Source organism: Saccoglossus kowalevskii, chromosome 18 (genome assembly GCF_978046115.1).
Source record: "Saccoglossus kowalevskii chromosome 18, keSacKowa6.1, whole genome shotgun sequence".
NCBI classification, from domain to species: domain Eukaryota; kingdom Metazoa; phylum Hemichordata; class Enteropneusta; family Harrimaniidae; genus Saccoglossus; species Saccoglossus kowalevskii.
The window spans coordinates 8,676,479-8,695,603 of NC_140658.1; the positions used below are offsets into that span (position 1 = coordinate 8,676,479).

At 37.9% G+C, this 19,125-nt stretch overlaps 1 protein-coding gene across 2 annotated transcripts; it reads right to left on the bottom strand.

Annotated features, from left to right (window-relative positions):
* Window positions 1-4,904: 4,904 nt before the first annotated feature.
* LOC100375190 (uncharacterized) lies at window positions 4,905-16,091 on the bottom strand. Of its 2 annotated transcripts, XM_085492841.1 has the most exons (4): window positions 15,909-16,091; window positions 13,949-14,055; window positions 11,869-13,395; window positions 4,905-6,465 (listed from the first exon to the last, which is right to left on the bottom strand). In XM_085492841.1, exons 2-4 carry the CDS (start codon window positions 14,034-14,036, stop codon window positions 6,344-6,346), a joined length of 1,737 nt encoding a protein of 578 aa, XP_085348967.1. In that variant the 5' UTR covers window positions 14,037-14,055; window positions 15,909-16,091; the 3' UTR covers window positions 4,905-6,343. The 2 variants fall into 2 exon arrangements, with proteins under 2 accessions (XP_085348967.1, XP_002739604.2); XM_002739558.4 differs by lacking the exon at window positions 13,949-14,055.
* Window positions 16,092-19,125: the final 3,034 nt, after the last annotated feature.

Sequence of the window (19,125 nt, forward strand, 5' to 3'; positions counted from 1 at the left end):
TTCCCTTCTGTAAAAGGGTATGAGCGCTTGCCTTCTGACTCTGGCTAGAGGACAACGCCCTAGGCGTTGTGTTTTCTGTGCTTGAGGTGCCCTCCACTTGGCAGGGTTCATTGCACTCCAACGCTTCGAGACTGTACCCACCATTCCCTGAACAAAGAGGGTAGAAGATGTCCAGTCTGCATCACTGAGGTGGGGTCGTACGCCCTGACTCCCTGGGGAAAACACACACGTCTAAGGCAGCGTCTTGTTGCACAGTAGTAGCCACCCTGTGTCCCACTCTGCACTCAGACGGACAGGGAGAGACCTGCCGATGGGGTTGCTTTGAATCCGGTGCCTGTAATCCCATAAGCGTTGAAGCAACTGTAAGTGGTCGGGGGTATTTAGGGGTGGGGGTATTTACATAGTATCACTAAGATCGATGAAACTCTGTATCACCCCAAAAGCATGGCTCACTGAGTCGTTACAGATGAAAGACTCTGACGGACTGCCTGAGGTATCGGCTGTATCCGGCATGAGCGAACTGTGTCTCATTTTCACTTTAAACATGTGAGAGAGAGCGTGTTCGAATGTGTGTCTCATGACAGGGTCGGTTCCCTCTGGGGACGCCCATGGGTCGGTAATAAGGGAGTCAAAACCCACAGCGAAAACCGGACACAAAGGTAAATTCGTTACCGTTGTACCATTACCGTGCAACGAACCCTGGCTGGCTGAAAGTAGGGGGGTCAACGTTTGCCCTGCCCTGAAAGCCCTACCCTGAGATTGGAGGCTTGGCTGCCAGCACCCCGTTGGCATTCAGTGCCTGAGGCTCCAGAGGAGACCCAGTGCAATTAGCCTGAGCCTCGGCCTCACCCAAATTAGTGGGAGAGCCACGGCTGGGAATGGGGGTTCCCTAGAAGAGATGTGTTTGAATGCAAACAATGTTTTCATGTTTCTTTTTGCTTGCCCACTGGGGGCCGCAGTGGAGACAGCTCGCTCCAACTGCGTCTGATCTACCTGGCCTGCCAGGGATGCAATTTGCCCCTACAGTCCTACCAAAGCCCTCAACTCTGAGGCAAACCCGGCGCCGTGCGAGGAATGATCCATGAAGGGAACTGTGACAGGCCCCATAGGAGGAAAAACACTCCAGGGGCACAGCCTCGCGGTAGCCGGTAAAATCGGGTAAACCACCGCCTGAAAACACAGACTGTGAGGATGCCCTTTGATCAGCTGGGGGAGACCGAAAAAATATTGGTCGGGCCTCCTACTCGAGGTCCCGGTACGCGAAGCACAGGTAAGCAAGTGTGAGGACTTTTCACTCATGCCAAACACACGACGTGGTCAGTCTCAGCAATTTGATGGCTCTGAAAAAAATATCTCAGGCCTCGGAACTCCAGTGAAAAACGCACGCCTTCAAAGCAAAGACTCCTACCCTCGGACGCAGCCACGGCAAAAAGCTTAGCGGATGCAGGTTCTATGCTGGTAAATTCTTAATATAACCACTCCACAGTCGACTCAAAAACGAGACCAAAAAACGGCAGCGAGTCATGGAGCTGTCATTTTCTAAATACGTAGATCAAGTATAAAATGAAGACGACATGCATGAGGAAAGCGAATTACAGTAGCAAAAGTTAACATAATGCAATCCACAAGTGATTAAGCTACGAGGCCCAGGTTTTATTTCTTTGTTGTGAAAAATGCTACACACAAAGAGGAAAACGACAAGAGGGTAAAAATGACAAGAAAAACTTATCCTACCAGCTACAATGTTGCATGCTGCCCAGCGGCAACAACCCAAGCTGGACAGGAAAAAAAAGCAAGCGATCCAGGCAGAGCTCGCTAGATTTCATCTCCATTCGAGGCAGAGAGAAAACCAGAGTGATTAGCCAGCCGTATGGGCGCCGCCATATGGCCTCGGTCACGTGGTTCGTGACGTAAGGGAAAAAAGTCTTGGGGTCATGGGGCTTCCCCTGAACTAGATTCTATCTCTCCGTCATTGGCAGAATCGCTGATTAATGCTTGCAGTTCAAAATAGTAATTTTGACTAACCGAAGTCTATGGTGGGTAATTGAACGTAGTGAATTAACACAGTATATGTTATATCAAATATTCCAGGAGGATGGATTTATGTCATGGAAGAATGTTGCTTGGACACACACCACTGTACAATGCATTTCTAAGGGTTGTGCCTGAGTTGCTGTGGAACGCTGGTCAAAGAGGTAGTAAAAACAACGATGTCAAGAAAATAGCACAAACTCAACTTTTAGATAATCTTGAGAAACAAGATTTATACATGTTGTATATGTACATGTAGGGGTAGTCTTGTTACACTGTTCAGCAAAGTCTCAACAACTAACTCAAAGTATATTTTATCTGAAATTTTCGGCTTTTTTCACAGGTGATGGTTGTGAGATGCTGAAAATGCCTGAATTTTCACTCCTCAGAAAACTTGATTTGCTCTTAGAAGCACATGTGCTTTTGTAAATGACCTGTTGAAAATATGCATCAATGTGGGTTAAGTGGTATTTAAAGGATGGCGGTGTTGTCAGCAGTGAATTTCTGTGAATAAATGAATATATTTATGTTTTAGATTGAGTATAGACTCACATTTTACACATGTTGTAGATAGAGTATGGGACTCACATTTTGCACATGTTGTAGATGGAGTATGGGACTCACATTTTACACATGTTGTAGATGAAGTGTGGACTCACATTTTACACATGTTGTAGATGGAGTGTGGGACTCACATTTTACACATGTTGTAGATGAGTATGGACTCACATTTCACACATGTTGTGCATGGAGTGTGGGACTCACATTTCACACATGTTGTAGATGGAGTGTGGGACTCACATTTTATACATGTTGTAGATGGAGTATGGACTCACATTTTACACGTGTTGTAGATGGAGTACGGGACTCACATTTTACACATGTTGTACATGGAGTATGGGACTCACATTTTACACATGTTGTAGATAGAGTATGTGACTCACATTTTACATATGTTGTAGATGGAGTATAGACTCACATTTTACACATGTTGTAGATAGAGTATGGGACTCACATTTTGCACACGTTGTAGATAGAGTATGGGACTCACATTTCACACGTGTTGTAGATGGAGTATGGACTCACATTTTACACATGTTGTAGATGGAGTATGAACTCACATTTTACACATGTTGTAGATAGAGTATGGGACTCAAATTTTACAATGTTGTAGATGGAGTATGGACTCACATTTCACACATGCTGTAGATGGAGTATGGGACTCACATTTTACACATGTTGTAGATAGAGTATGGGACTCACATTTTACAATGTTGTAGATTGGGTATGGCACTAATATTTTACAATGTTGTAAATGGAGTATGTGACTCACATTTTACACATGTTGTAGATGGAGTATGAACTCACATTTCACACATGCTGTAGATGGAGTGTGGGATTCACATTTTACACATGTTGTAGATGGAGTATGGACTCACATTTCACACATGCTGTAGATGGACTATGGGACTCACATTTTACACATGTTGTAGATAGAGTATGGACTCACATTTTACAATGTTGTAGATGGAGTATGGACTCACATTTCACACATGCTGTAGATGGAGTATGGGACTCACATTTTACACATGTTGTAGATGGAGTATAGGACTCACATTTTACACATGTTGTAGATAGAGTATGGACTCACATTTTACAATGTTGTAGATTGGGTATGGCACTAATATTTTACAATGTTGTAAATGGAGTATGTGACTCACATTTTACACATGTTGTAGATGGAGTATGAACTCACATTTCACACATGCTGTAGATGGAGTGTGGGATTCACATTTTACACATGTTGTAGATGGAGTATGGACTCACATTTCACACATGCTGTAGATGGACTATGGGACTCACATTTTACACATGTTGTAGATAGAGTATGGACTCACATTTTACAATGTTGTAGATGGAGTATGGACTCACATTTCACACATGCTGTATATGGAGTATGGGACTCACATTTTACACATGTTGTAGATGGAGTATAGGACTCACATTTTACACATGTTGTAGATAGAGTATGGACTCACATTTTACAATGTTGTAGATTGAGTATGGCACTAATATTTTACAATGTTGTAAGTGGAGTATGTGACTCACATTTTACACATGTTGTAGATAGAGTATGGGACTCACATTTCACACATGTTGTAGATGGAGTATGGACTCACATTTTACACATGTTGTAGATAGAGTATGGGACTCACATTTTACACATGTTGTAGATAGAGTACGAGACTCACATTTTACACATGTTGTAGATAGAGTATGGAACTCACATTTTACACATGTTGTAGATAGAGTATGGGACTCACATTTTACACATGTTGTAGATAGAGTATGGGACTCACATTTTACACACGTTGTAGATAGAGTATGGACTCACATTTTACGCATATTGTTGACAGAGTATTAGACCCTAAGGTGTTTATTTAGATAGTTTAACCATTCCACAAAGTACAGGGCACAGGTCAAATACATTATTGACTGTAGATGTGTCAACCTACTCTACACAAACACCCTGTGACTTAGTACAAAAAACAACACAGTATTTGTTCTATTATTAGCACATCCTCACTAAAACCGCACATAAACCAAAATTGTCCATGAATAATTAATTTAAAATGAAGATCTTAAAATGAATACCATACAACAAAAAGCATTCCATAGGGAAATGAGAATAATATTCTTCTTCACTCTCTTTCGTCAGGTGAGATATTTAGACAGGCATAAAACTTACAGTCATGACTTGATGGAAACTAATGTGAATATCTTATTCATTATGAATCACTCATTATCTGTTTAATGACAGGGGTCAGGTCTTTACATTTTACTGTAATTTTGAAAGTCCACTTTGTAAAAGAAATGTTTTTCATGTAGACTGTTTATTTCCAGGATACCTTTCAAATTCAAGGACCCTGACATTGACAATATAGATTTAAGGGAGTTCACGCTGAATTCAGTGTACTGAGCATGCTAATGCATATATATGCAATGAACTACGAAAGAGGACTATCCATTGTATATCATGGGAAAATATTATCACACTGGTAACTCGATAAATATTATGATTAAAACCAATATTGATATATAACCTTTTCTATTCTAACTCACCAAACAAAATTTTTAGACGTGCAGAAATAATTTCACCATGGAAACCAATTTTCCATGGCATTTCAGAATGTCATTTCCCACAAAATTGTCTAATGATCCCAATAGTATTAACCCATAATAAAGAAGGCATGGAAAAGATTATATTATATATAATTATATATATAAACAACGATGATTTCTTTCTGGACCCCAAGCCGTTTGAAAAATTCTTCTTATATTTTTGGTTTATAGTTTATATATATTTTTTTTTTTCAAAAGAGTGGCCTTTTTTGAACTGATGCACATTCAGACCAGACACAAAGCATTTCAGGGGACGTAGCAAAACAAAATATACATTTGTACTACCATATTTGCTTTAATAGAAACATACCTCTGATTGAAATGCACATAAACCGAAAATTGCATTAACTTTGTTTTACACACAGACATATATGCAAAAACTCTAGAGATTGTGGCAATTGATGAATTCCAAGAAAAAGGTATGCCCAAAACAGTAGGTAGGGTAGAACAAATTTTATATATTGTGCTTTGAAAAAACAATTTAATCATGACTCGGCAGTTACACTTACCAAAGAAATGTAATTACAATACCTTTACATGTATTCATTGATTTTCAAACATTACAACAATCTAAAACATAGTCTGAAGAGACGCATCTAAACTAGTCTTCAGATACATATTTGTGATACAGCATGTTTTTAAAAAAAAGTTATATTAAAGTATTATACACATTCATCAGAGAATTGTTGCACACAATCAGCTGTTAGAGGTCATTGCATTCACATCTGCAAGATTAGTGTGTTGATAAGCAGTGATTTTCCTACAACCTAATGCACTCTCTCAGTGGCAAGCAGGAATTCAAGTTTTAATTTGGTCGTAAAACATCTGCTTAAATTCCTTTGATGTGTTCCCATCATAGCAAGAATTATTCAGTGAAATCCTTGTAGAATCTCTCTTTTGTTTGCACATGTGGATCTGCGCAACAATTGCAGTCAACACCTTTGTTAATATGGGACCCACAGGTCATGACAATAGAACAGCACTTTCCGATCCATGATAGCGATGACATAATTATTCTTTTGCTAACAATCATTTTAGGTAATTATAGCTAGCAATTATTTTGTTCATCAATAAAGTATCACATAATTCCCATAGGACCATCGATAATTCAAGTAACTAAGAGTTATATTCATTTGGATGTATTCCGACGTGGTCGTTTAGAAGGCACACCCTGTTGAACATCTGTAATATGTACTATATCATTCTCTGTTCGTTCCTTGTGGGAAGTGTGCAGCATAACAGGAAATGGATCTATTGAAAATAACAAGTACGGATAAATTAAAAATTTGGTAAGTCATAAGCAGAGACAGATCAAGACACTAGGAAAAAGTCTAGTGAATTTGATTACAACTAGTGAAAATCATCAATATCTTTAACAGTAGATATCAGCAGGTAAAAAAGTTCAATATGGGAGAAAGAGGATTAAACTCTTAATTATTGTTTTAATTACTTTGCTACATGTACAGTATTTGTTTTATTATTAGTGCATACATGTACACGTCGTGAACTATAGAGAGGACTAAAAATTGATCATTTCATAGATAAGTTTAGTATTTTCATAATGCTAAGTCTATAATGAAAGGACCAAAAATGATGATGTTGCGCAGGGTACATATGTTTTATGTTGCATCTAAGTCATATACATGTACAGTGTTCTTCACAAGGGGTTTTAGGTGGGTCGCCTAGTTACTTTCAACACCTGCTCACCAACGTACATCCAGCTGAAATTATTTGTAAAAAGCTTGCATTGTTCTTCCCAAGCCTAAACAAAAGAGTAGTTGCCCAACCCTTTATTTTGCTATTGTTTCAAGAGTCCAAAAATAAACAATGACCACTGGAAGTCTGCAAGCAGTTATCAAGTGTATTCATGGCAATGTGTCAATCGTCTAAATTTATTGTCGCCCGACATTGTTGCCACTTACTCACAGTATTGCTCACAATACGCAACCTTTCAATTTACAGCTGTATTTTTAATAATCGTCTTCCAATCACAAAAGAAGGAAGTAAATACGAGCGAAATGTACATGAACAGAAAATAAACAAATGTATTAGCAGATAGCATGTAAACTCGAACAAAAATTAAAATTCTAGCCGTATTTACAACCTTCGCTCGATTTTCATCGTGAAAACAGCATGGAGAAGGTAAACTGATGACCTTTTGGCCTACCCCATTCAGCGACTATCGACCACCCACCGCTGTTGGCGCTGTAACGATTTAGTATCTAAGTTGCAGCGCATTCTGGGTGTTTGTGTACTGAATTCAGAAAGCGGTAAAAAACATCAAATATGGCCGCCAGATTAGTTTACAAGTATTTGTAATTAAATACATATTTTAGTTATCTTTTCCATGTATTTTTTTCAATTTATCGATTTGTTATGTCGAATCTTTCGAGAATATAGCAGATTCTTTTATTTTGCCGATTGGTAGCATTTTTTTATTGAATTTCAAAACACTGTGTGAAAATGCAACATGTCGTGATCGTACATGTGTAAATTTATCGTACTGTCCTTCGGTACGAGTGAGTACTGATGCCACAAATAAAACTGTTATGGATTTTATTTTGACAAATCGTCCGTTTTGGCTTTGGGGACAAATCACCTCATATATTTTCTACATTATAACGCAATTATATTTTGTACTTTGTTCTCTTCATCACTCAAATTCCCTTTCATGAACGCAGAAAGAACGCCAATTTTAAACTTTTTTCGTAAATATTGATATTGACCAATCTGTTTGTATTTCAAAAGATTGTAATATGTTTCAATTAAATTGAACAAGTCATTGAAAATTACACAGTCCCCGTTAAATTTTTGAAAGTTCTTTTAGTGCTTGTCATATTAGGGAGGGGTTGTCGCGAGCGTGTTTGAAACTTGAGTCCAAAGTGGCATATACAACAGATTGTTTATTTACATCAAATTTGAACAATTGTTGCATGAGAACCCCTCTGGTTTAAGACATAGCAAACATAGATCACAAGTGAAAGCATGTCCAAGTTATCACATTTTAAACAAGTCATTGTCAATGACACGTCCCCGTTCCGTTCATATTTGAGTGACATATACATTCAAAGCAGATCATGACCGAAATGCACCTGCATATGTACAACACATTGTGCTAAATCTGAACAAAATCCATCCATCCATGCATGACTGAGATCCGGTTCTGGAATTGTGAAAATATGTGATTTTGATGCATTTTCGGCCTTAAAATGGCCATCATTCCGCTATTGTTAAGCAGATCATGAAACAAATGCACATACATATTTGTGACATGATGTACCTTGTGTGTGTGAAGTTTGAACTCGATCAATCCAAGCATGTCTCAGATACGGATCCAGAACTGAATTCTTTAAAACAAAATGGCCGCCAGTCGGCCATTTCGAACCCGATCCAAAAAAAAATGACGTGCATCAAGGTCCTATTATGTTTAATGTATGTACCAAATTTGAACAAAATCCGTCCATGCATAACTGAGATCCGGGTCCGGAATGGTGAAAATGTGCGATTTTGATGCATTTTCGGCCTTAAAATGGCCGCTATTCGGCTATCGTTAATGAGATCATGAAACAAATGCACATACATATTTGTGACATGATGTACCTTGTGTGTGTGAAGTTTGAACTTGATCAATCCAGATATGTCTCGGATACGAATCCAGAACTGAATTCTTTAAAACAAAATGGCCGCCAGTCGGCTATTTCGAACTTGATCCGAAAAAAAAAATGACGTGCATCAAGGTCCTATTATGTTTAATGTATGTACCAAATTTGAATGAAATCCGTCCATGCATAACTGAGATCCGGGTCCGGAATGGTGAAAATGTGCGATTTCAATGCATTTTCGGCCTTAAAGCGGCCGCCATTTGGCTATCGTTAATGAGATCATGAAACAAATGCACATACATATTTGTGACATGATGTACCTTGTGTGTGTGAAGTTTGAACTTGATCAATCCAGATATGTCTCGGATACGAATCCAGAACTGAATTCTTTAAAACAAAATGGCCGCCAGTCGGCTATTTCGAACTTGATCCGAAAAAAAAAATGACGTGCATCAAGGTCCTATTATGTTTAATGTATGTACCAAATTTGAATGAAATCCGTCCATGCATAACTGAGATCCGGGTCCGGAATGGTGAAAATGTGCGATTTCAATGCATTTTCGGCCTTAAAGCGGCCCCCATTTGGCTATCGTTAAGGAGATCATGAAACAAATGCACATACATATTTGTGACATGATGTACCTTGTGTGTGTGAAGTTTGAACTCGATCAATCCAAGCATGTCTCAGATACGGATCCAGAACTGAATTCTTTGAAACAAAATGGCCGCCAGTCGGCCATTTCGAACCCGATCCAAAAAAAAAAATGACGTGCATCAAGGTCCTATTATGTTTAATGTATGTACCAAATTTGAACAAAATCCGTCCATGCATAACTGAGATCCGTGTCCGGAATGGTGAAAATGTGCGATTTTGATGCATTTTCGGCCTTAAAATGGCCGCTATTCGGCTATCGTTAATCGGTTCATGAAAAAAATGCATGTGCATATGTCCCATATAATGTGTGATGTATGAGTGAAGTTTGAACTTAATCGGTCCATGCATGTTCGAGATACAGGTGATCACGGACGCACGGACACACGGACGCACGGACGGACGGACGCACACAGGGCAAAACATAAGTCCCCGTTTTCGGACTGCGTCCGAACGGGGACTAACAAACAAGATGGCCGCCAGTCGACCATATACGATCAATTTGTAAATTGAATTGACATGTACATGTATCTATTTATTCCATTTATCAAAGAAAATGATACATGGGTGACAGAGATATAGTACCGGTAATATTGCCAAAAATAAAAACAGTCGTTATTCGGCCATATTTGATTTGATTATGAAACAAAGTGACATGTATGATGTATGTGCCAAATACAAATGAAAATGGTACATAAATCTTGGAAATATAGTAGTAAGGACAAAAAGTCAGATGGCTGTCAATCGGCCATCCTAGATCTGATTTTTGAAACAAATTGTCATGAGCATGTATCTTAACATGTATAAAATATGTACCAAATTTGAATAAAAACTGACAATGCATGTCCAAGATACCACATCTAAAAAAAAACAAAAAAAGCATGCACGGATGGACGCACACACACAGACAGTCGGAGGACATGTATCCTAACATGTATAATCTATGTAACAAATTTGAATGAAAACTGACAAAGCATGTCCAAAATACAACATTTTCAAAAAACAAGATGGCTGCCAGTCGGCCATTTTGAATCGAATTGCTAAACCACTGCATCTGCCTATGTCCCACATAAAGTACTAGGCACATGCAAAGAATGAACAGAATCGGTCCGACAGATTCTGAAATATGACTCTGGACAGACGCACGAACGGACGGAAGTACGGAGACTGAATTGTAAGTCCCCATTTTCGGACTTCGTCCAAACAGGGACTAAAAAGAATAGTAAATAACTTAGGGGTGATCTCATATTCAAACACCTTGGATTTGTGCCCATGTCAGTTCATAAATTCATAGAACACATTTTTAGTTGAGTTTGTTAAGTCTGTGAGACTGCGAGTTATCAAAATATGATGAAAGTATTAAATCGATAATGGCAACATTGTTTTCTGCAAAGGCATCTCAAAACCACAGTCCCTCTATCACTGTGTCAAAACTAAAGTCGGCGGTAACGCAACAACCCCTGGTTAATTAGTACAAGGCAGGTATTTTCAGGGTTAGTTTTTTTATGAGCAAACTCGTCTGCAGATGAATAAATTTTGCCTTGAATAAACGTTTACAGTAGTTCTTTCTTTCAGCGTGAGTCCATTTAATTTAGTTTTCTGTTTTGATTTTCGTGTCACTGGCAAATCGGAATAAATCTTCATGGCGTACGCTGCATTTGTTTTTCCGGATTTAGCAATGCCACACTCCTGAAGGAATTTTTTGAAAATTAAATGCGCAACAGTAGTAATGACTTGAACACAGTAGTGCAAGTCTCAAGTGCAACTTCGTATCAACAAATTTTCGTCTTCTCATACATGTACTTATTAGCTGTCAGAGACACAATGAAAAGTCTGATTCACGTCCTCTGCTCAATTTGTGACTTGAGCGTAACAGTTTATCAAAACAAAACAATTTATTCAGCACTCTGTACACCATTATTTCAAATAGTGTTTTTTAGGCAAGACGCACGGTAAAATGAAGCTTGCACACAAATAAATCGACACATTTTAGAGACAACTATCTGGTCTTGGAAAATCAACGTAAACTCTGTCAATCCAAAAAATAAACAACAACTTTGGAGGTGTGAATGAGATCGGTTTGAACCACAGTTTTTATGCAAATTCGTGCGGTCGTCCTGAACCACACTGTCTATTGTTCAAACTTCCAACTGCAAAACTGGGTTTTGTTCGGGCGATTTAGGGCAGTTTGGGTTTTCGTAGGTTTGACTCACATGTTTGAATATGAGATCACCCTTAGTGTGTACATGTATTGCAGTTCATTACATAAATGCTAGAATGTTGTATGTAAATGGTATGCAAATTTATGCCCATTAGACCGCCCACCTGCTATTTTGGATTGTGGATAACACTGATGTACATGTATGCACAAAAAGACACAGACAATTAAAAAACACCAACCTGCTCCACGCTTCAAAGAATCGTTCCCATCTCCAACTGACTCACGAACAGCTGAACTTGATTGTTTTGTTCTAGTTGTGATCTCCTTGACTATAGACTCTGACAACTGACTCGTAGATTGGAGTGGAATTCCTGAATTGTCATCTCTACCGCCAACCCACACACCAGTCTCCTTCATTAAACCAAACCATTTGGCACATATACTCTTGACGGTCACCTGAGAGATATCAAACCGCTCTGCCAGATCCATATCAGCGAGTCCAAGCCTCAATTTACACATAACAAGAAAAAATTGATCCAAAGTTTTGATATTCTGTCGCGAACACAATGGTAGCATTTCACGCACACCAAAAAACACAAACCCAGTTTTAAAATGATGAATGTTGCTAAATCCTGTATAAAAATGAACTGCTTCATCATCGTCTTTGAATTTTTCAATACAGAACCGTTTCCTTTCCAGTGCCTGCACTTTTGCTTCGGTTTCTAAGAGACTGATTTTAAAATTAATTTCCTCCACCTCATGCCTACTTTGGAGAGCTGCAAGCTCACTTCGATGTTTGGCTGCAAGCTGAACATTTTCGTTCTTAAGTTTCTCATTAGCAAGTTTGTAGAGCGCAACTAGCTCTTCCAACTGTGACTTGCTCGTACCCACATGTTCAGTTTCCACGGTTGCTGGAGCAACGCTTTGCATCTGTGAATCACACTCGCCAACAGTGGTACTGGGATTCTCTCTAAGAGCTTTATCTGTAAAAGAATAAGACAGTATTTGTCGTTTCACTGGTGGTGCCTCAGAAACTGGCATTAACACAGAACCATGTGTGTATTCCTGGCGCATTTCTGGTTGTGTCATTTCGTGGTGTCGTAACGTAGTTGGTTGTACTCGGCCTGATTCACACACCGACTCCTTCATCATGTTCGGTTCTTTATTTAGCATCTGATGGAACTTTTCTTGTTCTTCTGGTGATCTCAAATACCTAGAATTATTTCCTGGGTCGTGCGACAATATCTCCACTTCTGTGGGTTCTTCTTTCACATATGTTGTCACCTCACTTAGTTCCTGTTGGTTTGTCGGCTTTTCCTCAACATGAGGTAAAATTCTGCTCTCTGGTTGATACGGTACAATTTCATTTTGTGGGAGGTTTGGTGGCATATCACCAGCTCGGAGGTAGGACCCCCAAACCTGATCAGTGACTGGCGAAGACTGTCGTAATTCATCAAGTTGCCTTTCATTTTCTTCTTGTTCCGCTGTAGATGCAGTCCACGAGAAGACAGTGGGTACAGCGCCACCGCGCAACCTCACCACGCCGCTCAGCGTTTTTCGCATGCTGGATATGGTAAAATGTCGGCAACACACTTTACTGCTGTCAGATATTGTTAGACTGTCACTTGGCATAATTCGTACATTCTTAAACCATTGTTTCCTCATTGCAACATCCTTTGGGAATGAGAAATACAGAGCCCTGTCACCATTGCTCATTGTCCAGCCATGCTGGTTACAACCTGGCACGCAGCAGAAAACAACCATAGCTGTAAAGGAAATACCAAAGCAAAGGTTACACATCACCAGGAAATGTCATGATTAGTCACCTTTTTTTCCTGAAATTACTTTGTCAGAATGAATGGCAACTGTAATGAATTTGTTATTACCAGTAGTAGTGCATGCACTTATGTAAATTACAAAGGTGTTACTTTGATCAAAATAAGTATCTTATATGGGTCTCAAAACAACATATACACACAATGCGCAACATTTACAATGACATGATTCAGTACACATCAGATGCGATTTTTGGTTAAAATTTACTATTTGATAAAATGCTTTTAATGAAGCAAATACAGTATCCTCTATAGATTTCAACTTATTTACCAAATTTAATGAGAAAATGCTGCAGTATTTATAGTTTAACTTTCGAGATGCAGCTGATTTTGCCATAGAGAGCGTACTTTCATTGAACTAAATACAAATAAATTGGGATTGTATGATTTTTTGTTAACACACATGAGAGCCAGGAATTACGATAGTGTGAATCACATATCTGCTTCCCAGACCACTGATATCAGTGATGTTTTTACTACTTACCGTAGTTTTCAGGTAAGCTCCCATGCCCAAGCAAACGCCCATGCCACAATTTTGATACAATAAAGAAATTGAGGTCATGTCTAGACATATGCCCAGTGGATCTTTTTCTACACTTGTAAAAAGAAATAACAAAAACCTATTTTTTTTTTCATTGTACATGTATTAGCAGTTGACTTCCTTGCAGTCAAAAATGTACTAGTATATTAATTAAAGCAGAAAGAGTAGTTCTATTTTTGAAATATGTTGTGGTCCTGAAAAGGGCTGTTTGGTTTGTGCTTCCTTAGAAACAATTCAAGCAAATCTTACAGTATATGGAGAGCCATGAGGCAAGAGTCGCACTTGTTCGGCTTTAGCGTCATCAACAATGAAATCAATGTTGCAATATTGTAGCATTCCATATCTGGGAGAGTGGTTGAAAGCACATTGTTTTGGCTTGATAAAATATTTGGTAGCAGCTTGCGAATCCATAACTGGGGCCAGCAATTTTGCAATGTCACGCCAAGGACTGCCTACTTTTTTACCATCTTTCATCACAGCTATTGCATTTCTGTCATAAAAATTATTCTTCTGTCGTTGGAGAAAAAAAATTCTATTTCAAGCCCACCGCGATATCCATATAGTGAGACATTCCAACCACAGGAACTTGCTGAATGATAATATTTACCATGATTGATAAGCGTCGAGTCTGATAAGAAAGCGATGTTGACTTGACCTCTATGATGAAACACTAGTAGTTATGTCATTCTTAACGAATCAGTAAAGCAGATGCTTAAAGGTCAAAGATGATTGACAGACTGTAAACTTCATGTGCCATTGTAACAGAGTAATTTGCCCGCGACCCTATTTTTCTTGTCTCTTTATTGTGATTAGGCGTAAATTAAAAGTGTCAAGCTAACAGACAGCGAAATCCATGGATTAAAATTTATTTTCGTTGCATGATTTCATTTGCAATACTATTCCCTATCGCAGTTTGATCTGAGAGTTGTCAATTTTCGTTTTTCTGCAGGGGATGTTTGGGCAAAGGCCCAACCCTATTTTTTGGCAATTTTTCTTACCCGGACAACTATGGAAAATGCCTCAGGAAAATGCTTTCAAAATTCCGTCTGAGTGACCACAACTTAGAAATAGAATTAGGTAGAATAACAAAGCCCAAAATAGAATTAGAAAATAGACACTGTAATAAATGTAACACTAAAGCATTAGGAGATGAAAAACATTTCCTGCTATTTTGTACTGGCTATATAGAACAAAGAAAAAAACTGTTTGATGAGTGTGCAATAAATATTTATACAATGGATGTGAATTCCATATTTAAAAAGATTATGGAGAATAATATAGCTTTAGCAAAATACTTAAAGAGCACAATTTTTAAAACCACAGAAAGTAATTATTTTATTTTTTTCTTTTATTTTACTAACATTTTATTTTTATCTCTTATGTATTGTATGTACACGTATTTATGTTCCTTACCATACAAAAACCCTCTGAAGGTTTTTAGTAGTGTAATAAAGTTATTATTATTATTATTAATAATTTTCGTTTCAGGTCACGATAGGTCACGCAAAGCTTTCCGACCTTGTATTTCTTAGTGTGAGGGAGTAAAAACATAACGTTCACACTGATACTGATTATTTCAATATTGACCTAGAAAAGTGAAAGCCGCCAGTGGGACCCAGGATGTTGTTCGTCATGAGTGCCCATGTACCAATGAGGGCGCGATATATGGCCAAGGTCAACGTCACACTTATGTAGGTTATTAAACTTACAAAGCGCTGGAAGCACGTTATGTCTAAGCAGTCAGTGCACAAAGCATCGCATACATGAAACCTGCGTCAATGTTGATAGGCAATCTAACAAAAGTGATACGGTTTATTCCATGCAACAACCACAAGGCACAATTCCAGTCAGCAAGCCATAAGGGGTCGTACTGAAAGTGAAACACGGAAACGTACTGACCTACCTTTAAGATAAGGTGTACATGAAGGAAAACAATGCCAATAGATAAACGCCAGATGTCAGAAAATCTGGTCGGTGATGATGCAAATCAAATGGTTGGATAATATATACAAAAATAATCTTAAAGAAATTAGGTTGATCGCTGGCTGGCGCAGTTTACATGTCAACAAACATGGCGGCATTCAGTACCCGGATGCGTGACCTAGGTCAAACTCAATCAAACTTGTACGTAGCATCTACACTCGGCACGGTTACTAGAAAAATGTCTTCTTGTAATCGTGCACACGGCCAGTAACTGCGATACAAACAGTAGTCATGTAAAACACAATTCATTAATCAAAGTATTTACAAGGACGCGACCGAGTGAAGTGGTTGGGACTATATTTGTAACATACATATAGGATACTAAGAATCCAATGAGTGGCAACAATGAACCAATAAATTTAGGTTAAATAAATACGATATCACACCATTATGATTAAAATCTGATGCATTGCACAGCGTCATTTTTTTATTTTAATTTATTTTTACTATTATTCGCGAATACCAACACTTTAGAAAAATTACCAATAATTAAATAAAATTAATGAAAATAATTAAAATAAATATACGAAAAAACATGTTTATGATATATTATTATTATATTATAAGAAACTGTAGTTATAATTTGTAGATACACTAAAACCTGTATATTTGCATAATATAATATGATTATACATAATATATCAAAGCGTATTCAACGCGTACAATGTGGTAACATAAAATATGTTTGGTTGTGATCGATTATATTTATGTACATTCAAGCGAATGTTTTCCCTGCGGGTTATCTTAAAATGTTTAACTTATAATAATCACATTTTTAGTCCATTCCGTTTTTTTTTTTAAATGTGATATGGAATAGAACATCTCTAGTATTTTTCTTTTATACATCTGAATAATAGGAATGGAAAACGCTGTTATTGCAACACAGTATTCGTCCAATGAAGTTAATGCGCATGTGCACAGGTTATTTTGGTACGTACAATGATATTCAGTGCACGTGGGTCTTTTGTCCATTTTGTCCATTTTCAACTGTTATCGAGAACGATATATAATTTTTACAAGTGTTTGAATTTATTGGCTTGCCTGTAAAGGGAAAAAAGGCAATCCAATTATCGTCATCAGGTCGCTGACCCCACTAAGAAAGCGGAAGATTTTAGCCTTGACAGTGACTCTCCCAGGTTATAATAATAAATATATAATTTGCATATGCATACAGAAACAATGAAAACATAATTTACATTAATTTTAATAATTTACATATCAATAAACTATTGTCTGCTCTGTTCTGTGATTATATATTGGATGTAAATACGCTAATAATCTCACAAGTTTGGGCGTTTTTACAGACATGCTGTCTCCCCGCCTTCCCTCGAAGTTTGCGATTATGCCCGGACACAAAAATAACAGCGTGTCGTTTTTCATTTTACATCACAGTTACTAAAAACCGTGCTTCCATGCTCTAGACAATCTCCTTCCAGAATACAGCGCCATCAGTCGGCAATGTAATTAATTTTGATCGTTCAATTGGTTCAACACATTCTCGCCGCCAGAGCTTGATTTTTGTCGGAACTATGATTTGTTATATAAACATGTAATCGCTGTTGGCTAAACGATTATAGATGAGTTTGCGGGTAGGGTTACAGTTTAACACGACGGAGACTGCATCATTTGGAGTCCCACACGTACCGTAAAAGTGTCCCATGAAAACACTATTTATTGGATGACTGCTCGAAGTCAACATCTTTCCGTTCCCAATATAAAACAAGGATCCATGCGAGCTGTTTGTTTCATCGTTATAGCAACAACAATTAGGGTGTATTTTCAAACAACATTATTTAAACATTGTTCATATTGCTTTTTTATTATGAATATGTGAACTTTAGTTTCAAATAAACATAGAAAGGGGGTATTCGTTTAAATAAAAATACAATATAAGAAAATCTCGATGTATTTTAATCAACGTACACAATACAATAATAAAACAGTTTATTTGAATCATACGAGTCTCCGGTGCATTTTTGCATTCACAGTACGTGTATTTGCTCACTGCATCCACGCGTAGCGGTGAAAACCTGTTCCTGCGAAGTTTATGAACCAAAAGGAGAAAAATAAACAATTATATTGTCAACAGTGCATTGAAGTTGTTTTACAACCGAAGAAACAGGCCGTTCAATCTGATACGAATATTGTAATCTTAGCGAGTAGGTGAGTTGAATTGTAATTCGCATTTTCTAAAGCGAGCGGAGAAAATAAGAGCACTGGTAAAACACACTTAGTCCGTCTTAACCCTGTTCTATTCATGCCAATGACATCGTTTCGATGAGCTTCCTTTCATGGTGGACTAGTTGCTATGGATACATCGCGAATCATTCGGTGAATCAATTGGATCACATTATAGTAGATATTAACACCTGAACGAGCCTTTTTAACGGCGAGTTTTGTTGTCTCGTAATTGCATGACTCAGGTGACCCCGAGAACCTTCTTCGTAAATTCCCCCTTAGAGTTGGACACAACAATTGCGTATGGAACTCGTTTCGCCTTCGCTGATAAAGAAAGCAGCAGAGATGAGTTTTGAGTGATGACGGACATTGCATCGAGCATTGTGTCCAGTTTACCTGACTGTCACACAGACTTGTTGACGTGCTGCAATGTGTTCACATTTAGTATTGTCATGGGGCACTCTAGTGAAACTATTTGCTCGCTATTGAAAGAAAATTCAAATCATTTCAAGTTTGGCAGGTATATTAAACTCCGTGATGAAATAAATAATTCGATAAAGTATTCATATATTAATAACGTTAAAAAAAATATCGATCGGTTTTCACCAGACAGCCTGAGTAACAACGTTTCCGTGATGTTAAAATGGTATATCATTAACTTTTCCGTTGGAAACTTTTCTGAGAAAACGTTTTTGTTATCATTGAAATCTTTTGAAATTAATATTTAGAGAGTACAGCTTTATGATAATAATTGTACGAGGGAAATGTTTTATAGTTATCAACAAGTTACGTGTGCGTGCACAAACTCTCACAGTTGTCACGTGGTGGATGTAACCCATATAAATTATGTAAATTACGGTGCTGTTTTCGCGATCGAGATTCTCTTTTTTATCGTTAAGTGGTGTGTAAATGGTGTACGATAGTGTTGCCAACTATTTTTCGCAATGAAAGGTTTTTGG

Coding starts and splice junctions, on each gene's coding strand:
- LOC100375190 (XM_085492841.1), bottom strand. CDS start 14,036: ATGTCTAGACATGACCTCAATTTCTTTATTGTATCAAAATTGTGGCAT. Junction 13,396..13,948: donor GAGCTTACCTGAAAACTACG/GTAAGTAGTAAA, acceptor TTTCCTTTACAG/CTATGGTTGTTTTCTGCTGC. Junction 6,466..11,868: donor TTCTTTGAAGCGTGGAGCAG/GTTGGTGTTTTT, acceptor TATTTTCAATAG/ATCCATTTCCTGTTATGCTG.